We start from the raw sequence: 24,617 nt of genomic DNA on the forward strand, positions 1-24,617 counted from the left end.
GTGATGATACGGAAGAGAAACTGGGCGTTCGCGCGAGAGATTAGATCCCCGGAGCTGAAGGCGGTCTGGGGACTAGGGGCTGCGGAGACCAGGAGGGAAGCGGGAGGCTGTAGAGTCCGCGTCTTGTCCTCGCCCCCAACACTTGTGTCAACACGTGAACGGACGCACACAGACGCGGACACACGAGCACGTGCACACATACACAGGCGCACGAGAACACACAGGCACACACACCCACGGACTCTGATTGGCTCTGGGACAAGGACGAGGCTCTGGAGCAGCCGTGGGGAAACACCGCCAGCTTATCCCCGACCGGGAACCCTGGCGCCAGGCCACCGGTCCCCGGCGTCCAGGCCACGCGTCAGAGTATGTAACCTGCCCACCGCGCCCGGCGCCAGCCCCACGCGGCGAGTAAACGCCCGGCCCCGCCCTCTGCTCGTCCAGCCCCGTATTGGATACGGGAGAGATGTCCCCGCCCGCTGTCAACTCTGGCTCCGCCCAACTCTGTCTCTAGACGCCCCCGTAGCCCCGCCTCCCATACAGCACAGGCTACGGCGGGGGTGGGCGTCTCTCTGGAGGCGGAGACGACAGCAAGATAGACAGGCAAGATAGCCAATGAAAGTGCGCAGCCGCCTTAGCAACTGCGGCCAGCCAATGGCGCGGTGGGGCGGGGCTGCATGCTGTCAGGTGGCGGGGGCACCGAGCTGCCGCTTTCCTCGGACTGCGGGTTTGTGCGGCGCCTGGGTGCCCGGCCGCCGCCTCTACGCCGTCCCGCGGGCCGGGCATGGGCGCCGGCGCCGGCACCATGAGTGTCCTGGGCAGTCCCGTCCGCGCCTACGACTTTCTGCTCAAATTCCTGCTGGTGGGCGACAGCGACGTGGGCAAGGGCGAGATCCTGGCGAGTCTGCAGGACGGCGCGGCCGAGTCCCCGTACGGCCACCCGGCGGGTGAGCGCGGGGCCGGGGAGGAGCCGGGCTGGGGCCCGGGAGGAGGAGCGCAGCTGGGTGCCGGGAGTGTGGGACACAAGGCCGGCTGGTCTCTGACTCGATCAGGCCCACACTACTAGGGTGGCTCCGGTTGCACTCCTGTTCCACGCATTGGGGTCGCAGACAGCTAGTGGAGGGGGGGGTGGCTTGGGGACGACGCAGGGGCACGTCTTCCATCCCTTCGCAACGCTTTGCATGTCGGAGGGAGTGAGCGGCTGGCCAGGTCGCCGGGTCCTCCCGACCTGGGGATGACTTAGAGGAGGTGAGCAGGGGGACAACTCAGCCAGAGGTTAGGGATGGGGCCCTACAGGGAGGCCCACGTGCGCGCGATGCGTTTGGAAAGAATGCGTGGGGTGCGGAGAGACGGCGGGAGTGGCTCCAAGCGTGGGATCCGAGCACAGGCTCCCAGGTGGCGGCTCTGCGCGTGGGTCGCTTGGAAGAGGAGGGAGAGAAGATGAAAGAGGCCTAATCTGGAGACTTTTCAGGGGTTCCTGGTGTCCTTGCCCAGGTGGATAGGCCTGGCAGGGCAAGGAACCAAAGGACCCCCCAGAGTGTGGCCTGAGCTTGAGGAAATGCAGGAGAGTGGGTTCCAGGTGGAAGGGAGGCTGGAGCACCCAAAGCTGGAGGGGCAAGGGGAGAACCCCAAGGTGTGAGGTTTGACAGTCGCAGCCCCAAGAGGGGGTGGACGTTACAAGGGAAAGAAGGAGAGGAGAGGGAAGCGCCTTGGGCATGGACTTGGGCCAGGAGGGGGAGAAGAGGCCACCTGGTGATCTCATGTGGATTCTGACAGATGCTAGAATGGCATCGTCCGAGATGATGCTATCAGCCACGCAAGGCTTTCCAAATTTTTAAAACATTTTATCCATCGACTTATTGATATTAAAGAGAAGGGAAGAAAGGGAGGAAGGGAAAGAGAGAAACATCGATGTGAGAGACAAACATGGATTGGTTGCCCCTCCTACGTGCCCTGTCAGGGGACTGAGCCCGCATCCCAGGCATGTGCCCAGGTGGGGAATCCAATCTGCAACCTTTCAGTTTACAGGACGATGCCCAACCAACTGAGCCATACCAGTTTGGGCCTCTTTTAAAATTCAAAGTAGTTAGAGTGGTACAGTTAAACGTTTGCATTAGCCCTCACTGCCCAGCGATTCCACTACTAAGAACATATCTGAAGAATCCCGAAACACTAGTGCAAAAGAATATATGCACCCCATGTTCAGTGCAGCGTTATTTACCATCACCAAGATCTGGAAGCAGCCCGAATGCTTGTCAGCAGACGGGTGGGTGAGACAGCCTTGGCGCATGTGCACAATGAGACCGTGCTCAGCGGCGAAAAGGGGAATCTTGCCCTCTGCCCCAGCGCAGATGGACCTGGAGAGTGTGCTAAGAAAAATAAGCCAGTCAGAGAAAGACAAACACCATGTAATTTCACTTATATGTGGAATCTAACGAACAAAATAGAGTAACAAACAAAATAGAGACAGAATTATAAATACATGTAACAGACTGCCAGCTGTCAGAGGGGAGAGGCTGGGAACTGAGTAAAAATGGTAAAGGGAATAAGGGGAAAAAAACACACAGACACAGACAATTTTATGGTGATGGGCAGAGGGGAAGAGGGTGGGGGGAGGTGAAAGGGGGCAAAGAGGGGATAAATGGTGACAGGAAGAGACTTTACTTTGGGCGGCGAATGCACCATGCAGCGTGCAGATGATGTCATAGAATAGTACACTTCAAACCCATGTGCCTTTGTTAACCAATGGCACCACAATAAATTCGGTGAAAGTTTTAAAAAGCAGTCTTGCATTAGTCACATCGCCCGGGCTCAACAGTAGCATCTGGTTAGCGACAGCACAGAGCGGGGCAGAGTTCCCGACAGAGCAGCCCTGGAGTTTGAGCTGCAGGAAGGCAGAGGCTGTTGGCTGCACAGCTGGGTCCTCAGGGCCGAGGCGACAGGGAGAGCCACAGTGGAGGAGAAGAAATGAAACATTCAACAGGCAAAGCGCAGTGCTCTTCAAACTGCGCGGGTTTGGGGAGAACAAGCTGCGGAATGCTCTGCGAGCCACGGTGGGTGAGTGAAGGGGACGGAACCTCTGTAAAACTCCTGCTCAGTTTGCACCAGCACTTGGCTAAGGGTCTGTTGCATCACTTCCTTTTTGTTGGGTAACAAACCCAGGGTTTCCCAAAGCAATGTCTTTTTCTAGAGTAAATGTTTTCTTCTAAAGTTTTTTTCCTTGGCACAGAGGGAGGATTTAGACTAAAAGACACTTTCCACAAAAGTTTTCATTGTCAACTTGGCTTGAGATGCTGCAGAAAAAAACTGATGTCATAGATGTGCCCCTCGTGGGTCTTTGATTTACTGAAAGACTTTTCTAGGGTTAAGGAGTGAACTTACGGGCTCTAGCTGTTTGGCTCAGTTGGTTACTGCACTCTCCTGATACACCAGGGTTGCAGGTTCAATCCCTGGTCAGGGCACATGCAAGAATCAATCAATAAATGCATAAGTAAGTGGGGCAAAAAAAAATCAATGTTTCTCTCTCTCTCTCTCTCTAATTTCAATAACATAAATAAGAGATTATGAAAAATTGTAAGAAGTTGGAATCTTGGTTTTTTAAGACGTGTTTCACGTTGACACTGTGGGTGCTTCTGCTGTTGAAAGGCCAGGGCATTGGCAGCTTCCATCTCTGTTCTCCTCCACCCGAGTTTCATAGCCTGGGCTGTTGTTCTCACACTTCCCAGGCTTGTGTCACCCACTGGTGGTGTAGCTGCCACGGCCGTAACTGCTCGCCATTTCAGGACTCGGGGCTCACCACTGGTCCTGTTCGCCATGCTGTGGCAGTCAGTTCTTTATCCTGCTGTCCCTCTAATTAGCTAGACTTCATTTTCCACCATTTTTCAGGATGGGCTCCTATTTCCTGAACACTTTCGTGTTTGAGAACATCTAGCCCATTGTCTTTCTCTTTGAACGGTATCTTGGTTGGGTATGCTATTCTTAGGTTATATGTATTTTTTTCCCTCAACACTTTGTAGCTATTGCCCCGCACTACAACTGGATGTGCTGTGATGAAGGCTGAGATCGGCGAGTTTTTCCCCCATGTAGGTGATTTGCCTTTTCTTCTGCATTTGGGAAGAATTCTTTCTTTTTGCTTCATACTCCATCAGTTTAACCAGATCACATTTCAGAGCTGAATGGTTGGCATTGAACCTCTCGTATGCTCTGCCCTATCTGAATTCACAGAATCCTTTTTTAGTTTCAGAGAAATTTATTATAATTTTTTAATCCTCACCCAAGGACATTTTCCACTGTTTTTTTGGAGAATGGAAGGGAGGGAGAAACATCTGTGTGAGAGAGAAGCATCAGTTGGTTGCCTCCCAGACCAGGAATCACACACACCCAGACAGGGATCAAAGCTGCACATTTTTGATTACAGGATGACACTCCAACCACTGGAGCCACAAAGGCTATGGCCCGGGAAAATTTGTTTGAATGTCCTGCTGTTACATTTGTTGGTGTTTCTACTTCAAGGACACCCGTTACATTAGTTTCCTCTTGCTGCTGGGTAACTTGCCACAAACTTGGTGGCTAAAAACAGCGTAACTTTATTATCTTACAATCTGGGGCTCAGAGATCAATGCAGCCTCACAGAGCTAAAATCACTGCCGCGTGGGCAGGGCTGAGTTCCTTCGGAGGTGCTGGGGGGTCTGTTTCCTTTCCCTTTCTAGTTGCTGGAATCCGTCATGGCTCGTGGCCTTTGCTGCCCAGCAGTGGCCTGGGGAGTCCTTCTCACTTCTCGTCACTGTGGCACCGACTCTGCTTCTGTCCTGTCTTTTACAAACCCTCGTGGTGACGTGGGGCCCACTTTGACAACCCGGGGTATCTCCCTACTATAAGGTCAGCTAATTAGCAAACCGTGTATTCTCTCTGCAACCTTCATGCCCCTTTGCCATGTAAGCTAATGTGTTCACAAAGCCTGGGGATCAGGACTTGGGTATCTCCGGAGGATGGGGGGCATTATTGTACCTGCTGCACCAGTTACTCTTGTGTTGGGTCGTTTTTGTTTGCCTTCCATGTCCATTCACTTCTCTCCAGTTGCTGCTTTGGTCTGTTTGTCTTTCTCCTCTTCATTTCTGTGATTATCTCAAAACTTTCCTATTTCTTGGTAATTTTGATTTTAGTGAGATGTCTCTGGTTCTAATACATTATGTTAGTTCAGCAATAATGTTGCTTTGGACTCCAATTTCTTCCTGACTTTTACAATTTTACTTTTTTTCAATGAAAAAATCTCTTAAATATTTCAATAAAAACTCTTCTTTGAACACTTACTTTACTAATTTGACGTTTTTATTAAGTAGTTGTGAGAGGGGACCAAGATGGAGGCATAGGCAGAAACACTTCTTTGCACAACCAGAAGAAGGAAAACAACCAATTTAAAAACAAAGGACAACCAGAACTGCCAGAAAAACATTTGCGCGGAAGTCCAACAACCAAGGAATTGAAGAAGCATTTGGTAGGAGGGGTGGAGAGGATGCTGCAAGGCGGGCTGGAGGACCGCACACACCATCCCACATCCACGCAGACAAGCCTGGGGGAAAGCAGGATGGGAAACCCAGGGCTTCCGCACCAGAAACTTAAGACTCGAAACCAGTTAGAGGAAAAACCTGTGGGGATTGTGGCCACGGGAGACACTCCCAGCCTCGCAGGAGAGTGTGTTGGAGAGACCCATCGAGTCCCAAACTGAGCACCAACACACCTGCCTGCGAACTAGCCCCTAATGGGCACACACTGCTTATGGGAAGCGAGGGGAGTGGAGGAATGTGGGAGGAGAACAGAGCAGGTGGCACTGTTCCCTCTCAGATCCCTCCCCGGCGGACAGCACCACGACGCAGCAAAGACCGTTGCCTGCCCCCGTGCACACCGAAGGCTCAGCCCCCTACGTGGAACAGATGCTCAGAGACGGAGCAGGAGGGCTCAGCTGAAAGAACAGATCAAAGATCCAGAAGAAGGGCGAAGTGACGAGGAGATAGGCAACCAATCAAATGCAGAGTTCCAAACACGGGTAATCAGGATGCTCACAGAATTGGTTGAGCTCCGTTGCAAGATGAAGGAAGAAATGAAGGTTATACAAAGTGAAATGAAGGAAAACATACAGAGAACCAACAGTAGTGGGAAGGAAACCAGCACTCAAATCAATGGTTTGCAGCAAGAGGAAAAAATAAGCATCCAGCCAGAAGAGAATGAAGAAACAAGAATGCAAAAAAAAAAAAAAAATGAGGAGAGGCTTAGGAACCTGCGGGACAACTTTAAAAGTTCCAACATCCAGATCATAGGAAGAAAAAGAGCAAGAAATTGAAGACTTACTCGAACAAATAATGAAGGAAAATTTCCCCGATATGGTGAAGGAAATAGATTTCCAGGAAATCCAGGAAGCTCAGAGAGTCCCAAAGAAATTGGACCTAAGGAAGTACACACCAAGGCACATCATAATTGAATTAGCCAAGATTAAAGATACAGAGAGAATCTTAAAAGCAGCAAGAGAAAAGGAGACAGTAGTTACCTACAAAGGAGTTCCCATAAGACTATCAGCTGATTTCTCAGAAGGAAACTTGCAGGCAAGAAGGGGCTGGAAAGAAGTATTTGAAGTCATGAAAGGCAAGTACCTACATCCAAGATGACTCCATCCAGCAAAGCTTTCATTTAGAATGGAAGGGCAGATACAATGCTTCCCAGATAAGTTCAGGTTACAGGAGTTCGCCATCACCGAGCCCTTATTATATGAAATGTTAAAGGGACTTCTCTAAGAAAAAGAAGACGATAAAAACCATGAATGGTAAAATGATATCAAACTCACAACTATCCACAATCACACCTGAAAAAACAAAAACTAAGCGAACAACTAGAACAGGAACAGAATCACAGAAATGGAGATCACAGGGAGGATTTTCAGTTGGGAGAGAGAAGGGGACAATGCAGGAGGACGGTACAGGGAATAGGAAGCAGAACAGGCAGGTCCAAAATGGACAGGGAGAGGTGAGGGACAGGACACAGAGGAGCCAGAGAACATGTGTGCGGCCCATGGACGTGAACTTGGGCCGGGGAGCGCTCGAGGGTGTGGGGGCCGGCACAGGGAGGAGGGAGATAAAGGGGAGGAAAACACTGGGACATCGGTAATAGCATAATCAATAAAATATACTTTAAAGGGGCAAAACAAACTGCAGTTCTATTGCACAAGTAATTGGGATGAACTTCCTTCTGTTCCTTGCTGGAGTTTCCTTCTGAGATGGGTTCTCTGCCGCCTTCCCTTCCTTCACAGCGTTCTGTGGCAGTGTGAGGCACATGCAGAGAAGTGTGCAAGTGGTCACCGCACAGCTCAGTGAGCTCTCACACACACGTGCAACCAGCACCCGGATTAGGAAGCAGAACACCGGAGCCCCGCGCTCTCCCAGGCCCCCAGGAGCCCCTCAGCAGAACGGTGGGCCTGGCTGCGCATGCTCTGTGTGTTCTGTGTGGGAGCGGAATTGTACCGCGTGGGCTCTTCGGTGGCCGCCCCTCTGACCCCAGCACGTGTGACAGCCCCCTTCGTCTCACGGAGTGTGATCTGCCCGTGGGCATCTACCACGGTCTACTCACCCATCCCGCTCGGGCCGGGCTGTCCGGTGGCGCCCAGGCTCTGCTGTGGACATTCCTGCTACACGCCTTTGGGTGTCCATGGGGCGCGCCCTCAGAACGGGCCTGAACCTCGAATGGCGGAGCGTTCAATGCGCCTACGTGTGCCTGTGTCCGTCGTCAGTAGGTCCTCCCAGGCACCTGGCAGCTCCACCTTCCCCGGCGGCGGCGTCTGGCTGCGGGCTGCGCACTTCCCCACGGACGCTTGACGTGCCCCGTTTCCTCTGCGTTCCGACCGCTTGGGAAAGTGTGTAGTTGAATCTGCAGTTCTCTGATGACTAATGAGGCTGCACGGCTTTTCATACGTGTATCTGGATTTCCTCTTTGGTAAAATGTTAAAGTCTTTTGCCCATTGTTCCCATTAGGTTGAAATTTTTTCAGTGGTTAGTGGGAGTGTTTTAAAAATGTATTCTGGCTGTGAGTCCTTTGTCAGAATTATGTATTGTGGATACCTACTCCCACCTGTGTTGCCTTTTTACTCCTGTAATAATATTTTGGGGTGACCATGAGCCCCTAATGTCAACGTTATCCAAATGACCACCGTTTCCTGGTTCGGACAGGGGTCCTGAGACGGGGTCTTGGCGGCTCTTGGACCATGGAGACGATGAAGGAACCCTCGAAAAGCCCTAGTTCTACCTTTGGTGCTGGTGGCTGCCTTCTAGCTGGGATGACATCTGAGGCTGCGGTCAGGACACATTCTTTTCCAACTGGACGTCCAGTCCGGGAGGCCCCCTTTCCCTGCACTGCACTCTCGCATCGGTCACGGCCCGGCCACCACCCTGCCCTAGTCTGGCTCTGGCCGTCGGCCCGCTGCCTTCCCCACCCTGTGCAGAAACCACGATGCGTGTTCTCCTCAGCGGGTGGGGCGGCCCGGCACACTGTGCAGCTGTGCTGTCCCCGCGTCTTGCTCGAGCTCCGCCTGACTGCTCTCTGCTCACACACCGTCCGCTGAGGCCCGGCTTCTCCATCCGGCACCCGCACCCACAGCCAGAGGGCCAGAGGGCGAGAGCCTGGGTTCTGGGCCTGTCCTGAGGGGCCCACTGCCCTGCCGGTGGAGGGGGCAGGCCTTCCATTCCCACCCTGACACCTCACACTTCTGGTCCTGTCCGGGTCCCCACTGGCCCCGGAGCCTCACTCTGTCTCCCCTCAGAGTCAGGGCCACAGCGGGGCCGCCTGTCTGCTCATCCTCTTTCCACACGGCTCATTTCTTTGAGGATGGGAGAGGGGAATAGATTAAACTGACACTCAGTGCTACCACGTCTCGCCTCCCAGTTGTTTTCCCCAGCAGGAGACTGTTTTCTCTCACTACTTTCTTCTGGCTCTTTCTCCAACTTCCTTTCCCAGCCGGAAAAATCCCACCTTTCTTTCTCAGTTTCATTTTTGCTAAGAGCTAATAATAGTACCTTCCACTTGCTGAGGGCGCAGGAGAATCATCTCATGAGACAGGTTACGTTAATAGGCCCAGAGAGGGTGAGCAACTCCCTCAAGATCACACAGTGTGTGTGTAAGAGCCGAGTGGGACGTGGCGGCTGGCTGTGGGCCCCACTCTTGATCACACCCGCTGTGGCCCATCGCTCCGGAAAAGGCTCGGGCAGGTGGCTTTTCTTCCCACTGGGAGCAGCATCGAAACACCTTTCCTGAAAGTGACCCCAGGGTCAGGGTTTTCTTCTTCCTTTGACAAACACCCCCCCAGGAGACACTGCCGCTCCATCCAACGCTGCAGGCGGGGCAGTGCGCTTGCCAGTGTGACAGTTTCCCTGACAACCACTGGAGACTTCAGGCAGGGCTCTTCATCCAGTCGGCCCAGAGCCGCATCGCGCCTCACCCTCTGCTCTGCAGTGTGATGCCCTCTGCCCCCCACGGTACCACGTGTGAACACAGGTGTGTTGGGGTTGCTCTTGTTCTATCCTCACCCAAGTGCATGTTTACTGATTTTGGAGAGGAGGAAGGAAGAGGGGAGAGAGCGAGAGCAAGAGAGAGAGAGAGAGAAACGTCGACTTGTTGTTCTACTTCTTCATGCATTTGTCGGTCGGTTCTTGTTTGTGTCCTGACCTTGGTGCATCAGAACGACGCTCTGACCAGCTTTGCTACTTGGCTAGGGCTTTAAAATTAAGTCATAAATGGTTCTATGTAACAGAAAATAATAAAATTGCATTAGTGTCAGATTTTCTCTCTAACAGCTGATCTCTCCTCTCTGTCCGTCCTGAGGGGTTTCCTCTCTGCAACGGGAGTGGCCCTCTAGTCTGACCTCTGACCCCTGCAGTCCCTAACCCAGGGCCAACCTGAGTGCAGGGCATGGGCAGGGAGGGGCTAGGAACTGCTGTGTGGGTTGTCTTTCCCAGTGTCTTTTCCTCCTTCTTTTTAGTTGGATGTGATGACGCGTAGTTCACGCAGGGAAACCCAGCCCTTTCTGAGACTGACCCAGGCTGGGGTAACCACCACCGCAGTCAGGACGGGGACAACCCCAGCGACACAGGCGCTCCTGGCCCTTCGTGGACGGCTGTCCCCGGGCAGCAGCGGCCGACACCCTGGCTGCATGGCTCTGTCACTCTGTCCTTGGAGGATAGGGTGGGGGTGGTGTCCCAGTCTGGCCTCCCATGCAGCATGCCGTGCCCTCTCGGATGTCCAGTGTCCTGAGACCACACTTACTTCAGATAAAATAGGGTCCCTGGTGTCGTGCAGGCGAAGGGAGGAGATGGTGCGAGGCCAGGTGACGCCAGAGCTCCAGGCCGTTGGTCCTGAACTGCCTCCTGGAACTCTGACAGGCGACCCAGTTTGCAGTGGGGCTCTGGGACAAATGTGACTGTGATGAGTGATGAGAGCCTCGCTGTGGTTCCTTTCATCCCCTGACACATCCCATCGTCTGAGCTTCTGCTCCAGAGAGGTGAGGAGTCAGCGAAGCGTCAGCCGGGGCGGGCGCTGCCCGGAGACAGGTGCCCGGGAGCACCAGGCTCGGAGAGGCGGCTGAAAAAGACCCAGTTCTGCTGTCAGTCCAGCAGGCGGATGGACTGACAACCAAGTGGGCACAGCAGAGAAGTGGAGGCAGAGTCCCCAGGCCCACGGTGCACCGGGCAGCCCGTGCCTGCACCGGGCAGAGGGTGCTGATCACACCAAGAAGTGCACACATGCAGGTCGCAGGGGCCACCCCTGTGGCGTGGCGGAGTGTGGAGGTGCTTTCCCGGCAGCGAGGCCGGGACCCCAGCTGTCCACCGGCTGTCTGCAGTGGGGTGCGGGTGAGCAGTGCAGTGGCAGGCAGTACCTCCACAGTCTTGTCGAAAGGCCCAGTCTGGTCCCAGAACATTCTCCTCGCCCCGCCCCTGGGCACTGCCAGGCTTCCATCTGATATTTTAATTCAACAGAAGACACATTTCCCAAAAGTCAGGTTCTCAAAGAGGAGTATGTGTGTCAATGGCGTTTAACCAGTATTTACACCGTAAGCAAATCCTCGTAGGTGACGGAGTGCGAGATGCCTGCTGCCTCACTGAAATAGAATCAAGCAGGTGGTGGGGGACTTGAAATAGAAGACTAAATTATTTATTCTTCTTGCGGAGCTAAAAGTGTAGAGACTGGCTCAGCACTTTTTTTTAAAGAAGGCTAAATAATATCTCTTCTCGTCTTCTATTCTGACTCAGACGTGCGACAGGTCTTGTTCTGGAAGTCCTGAATGTTTTTACTTTATTTCTGGTGGACAGAGCTCTTGGGGCATGAGCTGAGGGCCGGGAATGTGAATGTCCCTGACACTGACCTTGCTGCTGTCAAACAGGTTAGTTGCTCATGAACCGAAATGGAACACGTGAGTCAGAAGAGGAAATAATAAACAGAAGAAAATATGGCGGAGAATAAAAGAGATTCTCTTTTACGAGAAAAAAGAGATTCTTCTCACAGTGCGACTTCGAACCTGAACACGAAGGGAACGACTAGGGAGTTTTCCAGCGGCAGGTGCCGAGGGTCCGTCTCCTGGGGCCCAGAGGTCAGGGGTAGGGTGGGGTTCAGGCTGAGCTGAGGCTGCTGGTGGGGGGGGGGGGGACAAGGCCGAGTGTTTGAGGCAAGTGTGTTCTGCCAGGCGGCAGGGGAAACTGAGGCACAGGGAGCCTGAGGCAGCGGCTGGTCGTCAGCACTGGGATTGGATCCCGGGCACACAGAGCTTCTCCTGGTGGTGCCTTCCCAGTCCTGGGGGGCCTGTGGGCGACCCCAGCCAGTTCAGTGCATCTCTGGCCCCACCACTCCCACCTGGTGAGAACGACCTGCGCGTCCAGTGGGGGGCAGTGTCTCTTCACGCTTCACCCTCCCGCTCTCCCGCCTGCCCTGCCGGGTTGGTCCCAAATTCTCAGGTGCAGAAATCCAGGTCTCTGGGCCTGGGCCACAGAGCTGACCAGAAGGGCGTGGAAAAAGGCCTCCAGTCACAGCCCTAAAGGCAGCTGACGCAGTGGCCACCACCAGGCCCCCGTCAGTCCACACCCCACGCGGCTCCTGGAAAGTGCCCCTCGGTCCCTGGGCCAGAGGCATCCGCTGAAGGGCAGGCCCTCACACGGTGGTTCTAGGGAATGACCCCCTTCAGGAGTCACCGGGTTCGCTCTGAGTGATGACGGTTAATGATTAAGTCATTATTGCCGGTCGGATCATCGTTTAAATGCTTGCTCGCGGCCGGTGAGGCTCTGAAATGTGGAGGCCATTGTGCCTGGCTCTGGGAAGACGCGTGAGTGCATCTTCTGCAGCACTGATGCATCAGGCCCTCCGTCCCGTCCTGCAGCCACCGTGTTCCCCGGGGGTTCCTGTCAGACGGGGCGTGTTCGGTGCAGACAGAAGGCCAGTCCGAAGGGCACAGCACAGAGGCGCTCGCTGCCGCCTGGAGCCCGCCGGCCGGGAGCAGGTCTGCTGTCGGGCACGCTGAGGCACAGGTGCCTGACAGCGGGGGCTCTCTCTGCATTGTTCTTTCGCCCCAAACCCGCTCTGTCTGTGCCTTCCAAGAGGAAAAGCCAGCTTGTGTTCAAAGGATCCAGCATCAGTTTGAGTCCCGGCTGGTGTGGTGTGACTCTGGGGACTGAGCACCCGCCTCTGAACCGGAAGATCGCCAGTTCGATTCCCGACCAGGGCACAGACCTGAGTTTCGCGCCAGGTCCACCAGCTGGGGGGTGTGAGAGGGAACCAGTCGGTGCATCTCTCCCTCTCTTTCTCCCTCCCTCCCCCCTCTCTAAAAGTAAATAAATAACATCACTGTTTAAAAAGCCATCTTTAAAAGGGAAAATCAGTTTGAGATCTGACTTCTCAGCGGGAACAAGGCAGACCTTGACGAGACTGCTTTCGGTTCTGAAGGAAAGCTATTTTCTGCCTCGGTTCTGTGCCCATCCGAACTCAGTGAAGAGTGAGGGCAGATGGAAGACAATCAGACATGCAAAGTCCCAAACACTCTCTCCCATTCACCCTTCTAGAGAGACAAAAGGAGGAATCAATCAAGAGGGGGAGAGCTGGGGTGCAGGTGAAACAGGAGGGGAGGGCCCAGGGCACCAAGCTCCGGAGCAGAGGGAAGCAGGCGGACGCTCTGCACAGGAGCCCACAGATGCTGGAGGTGCCGAGAGGAGACTTGGATAACGGGGCGATGGCAGGGCGAACTGGCGGTACCTGCAGAGGAAACCGAGCAGATGAGCAGGTGCCAGAGCAAAAGGTTCCCGGTGAAGGAAGAACGAACACAGTCCGCGCGGGACTCGCTGTGGATAGTTTACTCGGTCAAAGGGAGGTTGAACATGGACGTAGCCACATTGCAACAGAGTTACACTCTGTGCATGAAAGAGGGAGAGAGACAGACACAGAGAGGGGGGCCGGCGGTGTGTCGGCGAGGCAGAATGACATCTTCCCCTTCACGGGAGGCCGCCCGAGGCCGAACACTGAGCAGCCAGGACACGGGGGCAGGCGTGGGGCGCACGCTCTGCCGATACAGGCAGCAGAACCGCCCAGCGAAGCCTGAGCTGGGGAACCACAGGGGCAGCTGCCGCTCTCCACACCCAGCCTCGGCACGATGGGACATTGGGGGCCGTGCATGTCCACGACTTTGACAAAAAGAAAAATGAAATGTAGTCTTAAAAACTCACAGGGTACTGCAAAAGACCATTAGGAGAAATTTTAAAGAACTGTTCGGAGCTAAACCGTAATAAGTTCCCGAGGGCACTTTCTGAATCAGGGAAGCCCACCCAGCACAGAACAGAACTGGAGCCTCAGCAGCACTGAGGGGGGCCCCTCTCACTGACTGCGAACAGGCCCGTCACCCCCAGATTCAAAACCAGAGTCCTAAGTGTCTTTGTTGCTTCATGGAAATGGAGAAAAAGCTAAATGTTTCCCAAAATAACTTTGAAGTTGTTAGAATATCTACCGTGATTTTTTCAGACTATAAGACACACCCTCTTTTACCACACTTTTTGCTTCAAAATCCCCCCGCCCCATTGTCCTCCTCTAAAACCTGGGTGCGTCTGGGGTCCGCACCATAAGCTGCACCTAAGTTTTAGAGGAGGAAAATAGGAAAAAGATTTTTGAAGCAAAAAATATACTAAAAGAGGGCATCTTATCGTCCGAAAATACGGTGTCTTCTAGCAACTTCCAACGTAATTGACTACCTGGAGAGTTAACGTTCCACGTATTAGCTGTGTGTATGGATGCATTGTGTTCGTGCGTTATTTGCGGCCACACATTCTACTGACTGTGTGCGCGTGTGTCCCCTGCCACCCACACCCAGGCCGGCCGACCACTGGGGAAAGGGCCGTTGGCGCTTGAAGTGAGTGCAGTGGGATCTTAAAGGGGAGGGGAGGTCTCGGTGGCCAGCGGCTCCAAGGAGCCATTTCGCAGGGCGGAAGCCTCAACTTCAGGCCCTGCAAAAGCCTGAACTGGCCTAAACTTCCTGCAGAATCTATGCCCTAAACAGCCGGGCGACGAGCCCTAGAACGTGAGGCGAAATCTGCTGTTGCCCCACCAGGCTCACTGTTTCGCCCTCAACCCGCCTTCAAGACAGCAGGCTTCCTGAATGTGACACTTTTTCTTGTGGCTTTTTTAGGGGGGGTAGTCTAACTTTCTAGACTTTTCCAGGGAACAGGCGGCAAGCACTTGGAAGCAACACTGTCTTCCTTGCCGAATACGGGAGCAGCCTTTTGCCCCCCCAGGCCCCTCCCCGTGCAGGGGCCTCTCTCTTTCCCTCCTGTCTGCCTCCACCAGCACTTGCTCTCCAGGTTTACAATTCCCAATTCAGCCACACTCGTGCAAGCATTCAAAGTCGGGGCACGGCCCAGAGTGTCTTCCAGGCCCGGCTCCTCGGGGACAAAGCGCTCTGAGGGCCACACTCGGCTAAGTCTGTCGGGGAAAGCAATTCCAGCACACGGAGCCTCGTTCGTGGCTGGGAACTTGGGGTCCGGGCAGGTGTTATGTCTGTTTGGGGAAGGGCTCCCCTTTCCGGCTTTGGGCCAGCATCTGTGGGAACACTGACTCCCCGTGGGGCTTCCCTGCCCTCCGGTTACCGAGTGCCGGTTACCCCCACGGGCCTCGACCCACCCTGGAACACGGGACAGGGTTCTCGGAGGCAGACATTGGTTTCTGGTCGAATGGGGAGAAGTATTTCTCCTTCAAAAGAATGATTATTGCTTTTTCCCTGATCTAGAAGAAATCCATGCTCACTGAGGAAAACTTGAAAATAGAGAAAGGCTATTAAAAAATAAAACAAAACCTACCCAAACCCCGCACCCCAGAGGTTTCTAGTGCTGGCTTGGGTCTGGTCCTCAGGCATCTGTGCGTGTGCAAACACAGGCACACCCACGTCTGTCTCGCACAGTTGACAGGACGTTCCCATCAGATCTCCCGTTCCACCTATTTCACTTCCTGCGCTCAGTGTGACACTTTGTGGGGAGCCGTCGCCCTGTCTCAGCCCCTCCCAGGGGCGCAGTCCCCCAGAGGGCGGAGGAGGGCGGAGGAGGGTCAGCAGTGACAAGAGGCCCGAGGCGGGGCTGCCTGCAGGCTGCAGAACAGTCCGTGGGGCTGAAGGCAAGTCTGAGCCGCCGGCTCCTGCTGGACCCATCAGGCAGGGCCCGTCAGGGGCCAGACGCTGGCCTGGAGGCCTCTGCTGATAACAGAGGACAGGAGGGTGGGGACCAGTGAGCTGGGGGGGCGAGCAACCTGGGGAGCCCCTCCTTCAGGGTCCAGCCTCACCCCCTCCTCACCTGGTAAACTGTGTGTCTGCAGGGTGGGGGACACTCACTCTGCTGCCCGGCTGCATTGAAGCCCCCCCTCCCACAGGCATCGACTACAAGACCACCACCATCCTGCTGGACGGGCGGCGGGTGAAGCTGCAGCTTTGGTGAGTCAGGGCCCCGCCCCAGCCCTGAGCCGCCCAACCTCGGAGCCCGGCCTGCGGAAGGTCCTCTCTCCCTCCTGGCCTGGCCTGAAGGGGCGGGCTGTCCTGTGGTCGGGCTTTGGCCCTGGCCCAGAACCCATCCAGACCGGGCTCTCGGCATCCAACTCTGTGTCTCATCTGGGCAGTCCATCTTGGTAAATGCCTCCACGGCCCCAGTGGCTTCAGCCAGATCTTGGGGTCCTCCTGGGTACCCACGTGGGATGCACCCCCAGCGGCGCAGAGAGCAGGTCTGGCACGGGGGGCCAGGTCAGTTGTGCAGAGACATCCGGGCTGGCAGGACAGCACTCCCCTTTCACGGCAGCCCCACAGGCCCCAGGGCAAAGCTGTTCATGCGTCTCCACGGTTGCGCTCCTTGCCCACGGCCTTCTAGCAGCTTCCACCTGTGGGCAAGGCCTGAGCTCGTGAGGTTCTGCTCAGGCTCCTCCGAGTCCCAGGTCCTGCTCTCCTGAGTCTTGGAGGGGAACAGGTCACCCACAAGGGAGGGGGAGAAAACAGCACATGCGTCCTCATGTATGCTGTCATATGCAAGGACACGCCTGGCACACAGGGCACTTCCTGTCCTGAGGAGTCTCCCGTGGAAATGGGTGTGTTAATTGCACACACAGATCTGTGTCCATGCTGCCCTGAGAAGAAAGCCGGCCAGGGCGTCCACTGGTCCCGAGAGCACTGAGCGCCACTGCTCCTTGTCTGGATTTCTGCTTCTTGGAGCTCCGCTCTGCCTCTCCGGAGCCCGGCGCCCCTGAGTCAGTCCATCGTGTGGACGCGCGCAGGGCCGTGTGTGGGGGCTCGCCGAGATTCCTCAGAGTTTATGGACGTCGAGGGACCCTGCCAAATCCTTCAGCCTACCCCTCCCTCCATGTGGACTGACGTCCATTGCCACACGGCTCTATCTTACATTCCACACAATGTTAGAAACTTACGTCAGATTTATTTAAGTGTCAGAGTGTCAGTGTTGAAACCTACCACATTTTTTTCTAGTTTAACTTCCACAATGACACTTAGACAAGAGAAGGAGCCCAGAAAGACATCCTGATGTCCAGGTCACCCCCAGGGGACCATGTGGCCGTTGCGTTGGGGTCCGGATGTTCGGTGGCACGGCCGCTGACAGACAGTGTCCCGGGCTCATCAGCCCCGCTGCCAGGAAGAGGCAGCAACGTCTTACCCGCCTCCACCGCCTTTCCCTTCCAGGGACACGTCCGGGCAGGGGAGGTTCTGCACCATATTCCGCTCCTACTCGCGGGGCGCACAGGTAACACCCCTGAGCGGGAGCTCCCACTGCCATCGGGTGCTCTCGAGTGGACGGGGGAAAGGTGGCTGAGCCCTGTGCGTGAACTGAGCTGAGTCTGATAGCGGGCTGTGAAGGGCTGGACGCTCATGGCCTTGGCTGGCTCCAGCGCTGTGTGCGCACATGTGCGTGCATGCATGCCTGTCTCTGTGTGCCGCACTCGTGAAGTGTGAGTGTGCACACATGCATGTTTGTGTGTGTCCACACATGTGTTCATGCCTGTGTATAGCCATGTGCCTGGGTTGGCACACACATGTGTGCGCATGTGCGCATGGGCCACGGTGGCCCATGATCCTGTGTGTGTCTGTGCGTGTGCACCCAAACACCCCATCCAGGTGGGTGGGCTCTGCTCCTCCTGAGCTGCTGACCCTGACGTCCCCCGGGCTCTGTGTCCCTGGAGCAGCTCGTGGACGTGGGTATTGCGTTCTAGCCCCCCGCTCACTTTGACATGGGCGGGCTTATCCATGAGCTTATGAAATAATGGAAATAACCACGGGGCTGCCACGCTCGGGGGACGGAGGTCTGTGTTAGAAGTGCGGTCTCAGCTGTGAGTCTGCTGCTGGGCAGGGGCCCAGAACGGCGCTGGCCTGTGCTGTGCAGCCACCTGGCGCCTCTCCCCAGGGCGTGATCCTGGTCTACGACATCGCGAACCGCTGGTCCTTCGACGGCATCGCCCGCTGGATTAAGGAGATTGATGAGGTGCGGCCCGGCGCACGGGAGCCCCCTCAGCGTGGGCTGGAGGGTGTTGGGCCAGGGCAGGTGGGCCTGGGCACGAGCCTTTAACAACAGGGAGGGCGGGGCTGCAGTCAGCACGGCATCGGCCCCGGTGCGTGCGGGGGACCGCCCAGCCAGGCTGTCAGGGCCCCTGGATGTGGTCTGGAGCTTCAGTCTGCCCTGCCGTGGTCAGGTGGGTGGGCGGATGGCAACCAGGCTGCTGGCTGCAGGCACCCTGACCAGCGCAACAGCCAGTGGGGGCGTGGAGTGGCTGGGACCAAACCCACTGCGCCAGTTTCCCACGGCCGCTGGGACAAATCACCATAAACCAGGCGGCGTCAACAACACATTTATTTTCTCACATTGTCTGGGCCCCAAGTCCAAAATCAAGGCGTCGGCAGGACCGCCACCCCCTCCCAAAGTTCTGGAGGAGGGTCCTTCCTGTCTCCTCTGGCTGCCGGCGGCTGCCGACCACTCTCGGCGCCCTGAGAATGCAGACACGTCGCTGTCTCTGCCTCTGTGGTCACTCCTTCTCTGTGTCCTCTTCTCGCGAGGACACCAGTGGCTGCTCTGTGGCTCCCCCCAGCTACATCCATAAAGATCCTACTTGTAAACAAGGACACATCCTGAAGTTTTGGGTCCGTGTGAGTTTGGGGGCATGCCATCCTCCCTACACGCCCTCGGTGCCGATGACAAAAGCTCACACAAGTGACCCTCTTCCTTGCCTTTCTCTCGACCTTCAGCACGCTCCTGGTGTTCCTAAAATCCTGGTGGGGAACCGCCTGCACCTGGCCTTCAAGCGGCAGGTGCCCACGGAGCAGGCCCAGGCCTACGCGGAGCGCCTAGGCGTGACCTTCTTCGAGGTCAGCCCTCTGTGCAACTTCAACATCACCGAGTCCTTCACGGAGCTGGCCAGGATCGTGCTGCTGCGGCATGGGATGGACCGGCTCTGGCGGCCGAGCAAGGGTAGGTTCCAGGTGGCCCCGCGGTATCCGTTCGCAAGGAGTTCCCGTGTTCCCTTCGGGGAAATCGCACGCACAGCTTGGTCGTGCGTCCAGGAGAGGCTTCCAAATCCGCACACGGCAGAGGGAAGGTGTTCACAGCCAGGTGGCTGCTGGCATTCATGAGGAGTCAGGACCCTGAGCCTGTACAGACGGGTCCAAGGGCAGCACACATGAGGTGCTTGGTGGCCGAGAGACCCCCATGCCCTCAGCTGCAGGGAGAGCTCACCTCCTTAGGAATGACTCCCTTTCCACTCGCTCTGTTTGCAGAGAGAGGAACAGGAGAAACAGAAATACGCAGGATATTATTACTAGAATGTAGCCAGCAGTTGGAACATAATATCCAAATGCCTCAGTGTTGAAGTGTGGAGACCTATCTTCAGATGCCGCTGTTTCCCTCTGAGTAACTTGTCGGCGTTTTCCTTTTAAAAGACAAAGATGATGAAATGTATATTCATTGACTTGGCAGCGCAATGCTGATTGAGCAACAGTCTTCTTCTAAGTCAGGCCCCCTCCCCAGGCCCCCTCCCACCGGGCAGGACAGTCCTCGGTGCCCGGGGTGTTGAACACCACCCCTGGGGCCCTGCTCTCGGTAGTGAAATCCACAGTGTGTCCAGATGCTGCCAGATGTCCAGGGATTCACAGTCACCCCCAGCTGAGAACGACTCTCTGAAGAATTAAAAAATGAGCCAAATCCCGGGTCGTGTTTCTTCCGCGAGTCCTTCAAGGGTCGGAAGTTGTTGTGACCACAGAGGGGTGCGCTGCCGTTTCTGCCCCCTCCTCAGCAGGCCCCTGGGAACCCTCGCCTCGTGTGGGCGGGAACCTGGCTCACACCGTGAATGGTATAGCTGAGATAGAAATGGCGGCATTTGCTTCCGCGCGTATTCTCAAACCCACCTGCACAAAGCTGACGACACGGTGATCGTCGTCACCTGTGCAGTTGAGACGGAGACCTCCTTCGAAGCTGTAGCCTGTGGTCTCTGACCCCCAGTCACGATCCTGTGAGTCCTGAGGTGACTTCCCACGACACCCCTCTCCCTCCAGGTCTGCTCATCTCTGAGACCGGTGGGGAGGGGCGTGGGCTCTCGGATTTGGGGGTAAACTGAGTTTAATGCGATGAGACCTCTCAAGCCCTCCCAGGGGCTGCTCATGGGTGCGTGGGGAGTGGCAGCCCTGGTTCCCCGGGCCCACACGCCCCAGAGCCCCAGGAAAGGTGGGCGGGCAGGTGGGCGGGCAGGTGCCCTGCGGTGGCTGTCAGAGATGGTAGAAGCTCAGCCTGTTTTCTCTTCTCTCCCAAGTGCTGAGCCTGCAGGACTTGTGCTGCCGTGCGGTGGTGTCCTGCACGCCTGTGCACCTGGTGGACAAGCTCCCACTCCCCATGGCCCTGAGAAGCCACCTGAAGTCCTTCTCCATGGCCAATGGCCTGAACGCCAGGATGATGCATGGCCGCTCCTACTCCGTCACCGCCGGCGCCGTGCACAAGAGGAACGGCCTTCGCAGAGGCAAGACCACCCGGCCGCCCCAGAGCCCACCCAAGCGCTGCACCAGAAACAGCTGCAAAGTCTCCTAAGGAAGGCTCAGGAGAGGCGCCTGCCGGACCCTCTAGGGGAGGCTGCACCGGGGCTGGGAGGCCATCCCAGATCCGAGAGGTGCCGGCCCACCCAGCACGGTGACCGCGCTGCTCTAGGCAGCGAACGCCCGGCCCGTGGTTTGCCCCCGGCGTTTCCACGTGGGTGTGCATGAAGCTGTTGTGTTAGTCGTGTGTTTACGATGGGAGCGTCGGCGCTCTGAGTGTTACCCATCCCACGATTGCGGTGCAACTTTTCCCTTAAGATAACTGCTTTCATGAGAATGGTGATGTACGTGTGCTGAAGGCCAAGCCAGGGGACTCTGACAGCAATGCCAGGGGAAACAGAGTTGATGCCAGGAGTGGGGGCCTTTTCACGGCCCCCCTTTCAACGTCCAGCCCTAATCTACACACGCTGCCCACGCACAGCACTGTACAAAAAAAGGGGTTTGATAAAGCTTTTTGCTATGTTATTTACTACGTTTTGGGATTAATAAGTGATTTATATGCATATTTTTCTGTAAATCTACATTGTTTTGTATAAAATATCCCACAAGTTATGAAGCTAAGAAAAGAAAATGCCAAAGATACCTCTGGTTCCAGCAAACCGAGCCAGGTCGGTGGCCACGGGTTGGGGGGGGTGCCGGCTGTCCAGGCAGCCCGTTCCGGGAGGAGGCACCGCTTGGCGCTGGAGTGTGTGCCTGTTTCCTGGTGGAGTCGCTGGCTGGTTCCTTCTGACTTTGCGTGTCTGACAGCCCTTCCCTTCATCCCCTTCCTCTTCTGTCCCCGGCGCCCCCACGGGAGTGCTAGTCGGCAGCACTGGGACTGGCTTCATTCCCGAACTGTGTCATCTACTGGAAAAGGTTCCTTTCCTGAGAAGAAATGTGGAGGCAGACAATGGGGAGTACGGTTAACCCTTGGGCAACACAGGGTTAGGGGTGCCGGCCTCCTGCGCAGTCGAAAACCCACGTATAACCGCAGCCGGCCTGGCACACATGTGGATCCCCCACCACGGGGGGGGGCCATGAGCAATGCAGTGGGACCCACACTGGTCCATGGGACACAGCGCATGACTGGTGCCACTGGAGCCCACCTTGTCAAAGGGCTGCCTTGTGCTGAGGACGAAGGTCTGGAAAACTCGGACCGGCGCCCTGCAGCTCCCCCCCCCACGCTCCCACATGGTGACAGCCACGCCCCCAACAGAGAGGTCCTTATCTGTGACGGCAAGTGAAAGAACCCTGTAGGGTCTCTCGCGCCTGGTGTACCCGTTTGCTGTCTCGGTGGCGGCTGGAGGTTAGAAGGAAGGATTCAAAAAATAACTTGAGATGAGAAAATGCCCAGATGTCCTCAGTTTCTGTTAATAATTTATAGATTTTTAGAAATTTAAGGGACCCTAGAATGAGAAGCAACACCTTTATTCAGAGAGGGAGGGACAATGAACACGGCCACCGATGGCCACGGAAGGCCTGAAGCCAGACAGGACAGGGGCAAACGTCCGCAGGGGAGCAGGCGAGTGGACATCAGGGTACGGTGCCTCTCGGGGAGCTGCTGGCCCATAAGGACACCCTGCTGGGGCCGTGCCACCCTTCTGTGCTGGGCAGTGAGTGGAGAGAGAGAAGGGCTGACCCATCGACCACGAACGCTGGGGAGGCGGGTGGGGCATCTCTCTCCCATTAGCAACCAGGAGAGACAGGGCAAGGTCCAGGCGGAGGGAGCTCACCCACAGCACGACTTCCACCCACAGCACGTCTTCCCCCTTCGAAGAGCCCGTGTCTAAGAGCCGCAGGGCAGTGAAGGTGTGGAGCCCGCAGACAGTGGCAGCTCCCGGGGATGGTCCCCTGGCTGCAAGGTTGAACTGGGCTAAACAGCGTTCTCTTCCCCCTTCCTTTCCTTTTTGTTTTCTTGTTTTTTTAAGATTTTTAATTTAATCATCTTTAGAGGGGAAGGGAGGGAGAGAAATATCAATGTGTGGTTGCCTCCTGTGAGTCCCCCACTGGGAACTGGCCCGCAACCCAGGCTCGCAGGCCGGGGCTCAATCCACTGAGCCACACCAGGCAGGGCTCCTTTTTGTTTTCTTAATTGAAGGTGACCCAGGATGACCCCTGGTGTCCTAGAAGGACTATAATGAAGTTCCCGTGGCCTCTGTGACAGGCAATCTCACAGAGCACACCGGCTGCCCAGAGGCCCCAGTCTTCTGCAGACAAGGCCACCTGGGGTCACCAGGAGCTGGAAGAGGTGGGAGGGAACCCCCTCCACCCTGGCAACTCTGGGTGGAGCAAGGCCCTGCTCACGCCTAGATTTCGAACGCTGGCCTCCAGAATTGGGAGAGGACACATTTAGGACACTAATAGGACAAGGATGTAGGTTACACCAAACTGGAGAAAGTGCCGCGGCAGATCAAAGTGGCATTTGTGGGGAATAAAGACAACACGCCCTAACACAGAATGTGCTGAGTAGAAGCATGCTTTTTTTGGTGGCACATACGCAGAAAATATCATTCAAATGTAAGCTGAGCCCTGAAGCAAATCGCTCTTCAACCTTGTCCTTTGTCACTTTGCCCCACGGCCCTCGCTGCCAGCAGAGCACAGGCCATAGCGTCCCAGGTGTTTGTGATCCTTTTTTCCAGCGTCGAGATTCCAAATACAGGCAGTTCTGTCCTCCACGGCCTCGTGACAATTACTGCAGTGCTGGGTGACTTCCCGGACTGAGCGCTTGGCGCTTCGAGGAACCATCTCAGCAAACATTGAATCTGGGGAAATGTCAGTCACAGGCTGGATGAGGTTTGTTTTCCCAAAAAGACAGAGCTCGAGAGATGTTTCCCTTCGCAGGGGAACAACTTTGTCAAAGTGAAACCTGTATAATCTTGTGAGCCAGGGTCACCCCAATAACGTCAATAAAAAGGGGAAAGTGGGAGAAAAAGGAATGTAAGGAGGAACAGACGCTGCGGGTGGTGGGGAACTGAGGAGAGCCCTTGGGCCGGGAGCGTGGGCGGGACCCAGGTCACTCAGTTCCTGGGGCCTCCCCTCCCCCGGCCCTGTTCTCAGGACGCAGAACTATCAAGGAGCACTAGCCAAACAGTAACTTGGATGAGGCAGCCGCGCAGCGGGGCGCTCCGCCGTGCGGTGGGCAGGTGGGCACCTCTGGCAGCTTCTCTGCTCAGCAGGCAGGTGGCTTACCCTGTTCCCTGCCCTGGTGAGGCTCAGGCGCCTGGGGAAGCTGTGTCCCCCGCTGCCCCTGCCTCCCTCCTCACTTAGGACCCTCCTTCCCACAAGCGTAATCTCAATCTCGGGTTGGGGTCTGGGCCCTCTTTCTTTAGATCCTTGGATTCTCATTTACCTGCTTATCTCCTAAAAAGAGGCTGGTTCCTGCCCATCAAAGTTTTGGCTTTTACAATCATACTACCATCCTTTCCCTACCTCCCTGTAGAACTCAAGAGCAGAATACGGCTTCTTTGGCTCTACTTTCTCATGGCAGTGATGGAGCCTGCCTGGACCTGAAGACCTCTGAGTCTTAGTGGAGAGGAAGTCTGAGGCCAAAAGGAAGAGCTCCAAAGCCCCCCTGCCCCACAGCAGCTGCTGTTGCTCCAGCCTCAGAGGTGCCATGAGAGACCACTAGGGCCAGCTGACTGACTCACTGCAATGAGGGAGACTTCCCACCTGCAAGCCTGCGAGAAATCTCTGTGTGGGGGGGAGGTGGCAGCTTCACAGGAGGGTGCTGGGAAGGCTGGGAAGGCTGGGCCTGGGAAGGCTGTGTGAGGTGACTGGGGACTTGGCTGTGTGGGTGGAGTGTCCTGGCTTATGCTACAGACACTCCCTTGGCCTTGCACAAAACACCTTTTGTCCTCATTGTCTTTGAACTCTTTTTTTTTTTAAGAATAGAGGGTGTTTTTTTTAGATTTTTAAAATTTTTTTTATTTCTTTATCTTTAGAGAGGAAGGGAAGGAGAGAAGGAGAGAAATGTCAATGTATGGTTGCCTCTGTGAGTCCCATTTTGGGAACTGGCCTGCAACCCAGG

The 24,617-nt window shown here is 55.7% G+C and overlaps 1 protein-coding gene across 1 annotated transcript; it reads left to right on the top strand.

Moving 5' to 3' along the window:
• Positions 1-696: 696 nt before the first annotated feature.
• Positions 697-20,691, top strand: RAB40B (RAB40B, member RAS oncogene family). The gene is made up of 6 exons (XM_037063744.1): positions 697-947; positions 15,919-15,979; positions 17,225-17,285; positions 17,943-18,020; positions 18,779-19,001; positions 20,335-20,691. Exons 1-6 carry the CDS (start codon positions 785-787, stop codon positions 20,604-20,606), a joined length of 858 nt encoding a protein of 285 aa, XP_036919639.1. The 5' UTR covers positions 697-784; the 3' UTR covers positions 20,607-20,691.
• Positions 20,692-24,617: the final 3,926 nt, after the last annotated feature.

The sequence above is a fragment of the Sturnira hondurensis genome, unplaced genomic scaffold (genome assembly GCF_014824575.4).
Source record: "Sturnira hondurensis isolate 20B ecotype Veracruz unplaced genomic scaffold, ASM1482457v3 Scaffold0001221, whole genome shotgun sequence".
NCBI lineage: Eukaryota > Metazoa > Chordata > Mammalia > Chiroptera > Phyllostomidae > Sturnira > Sturnira hondurensis.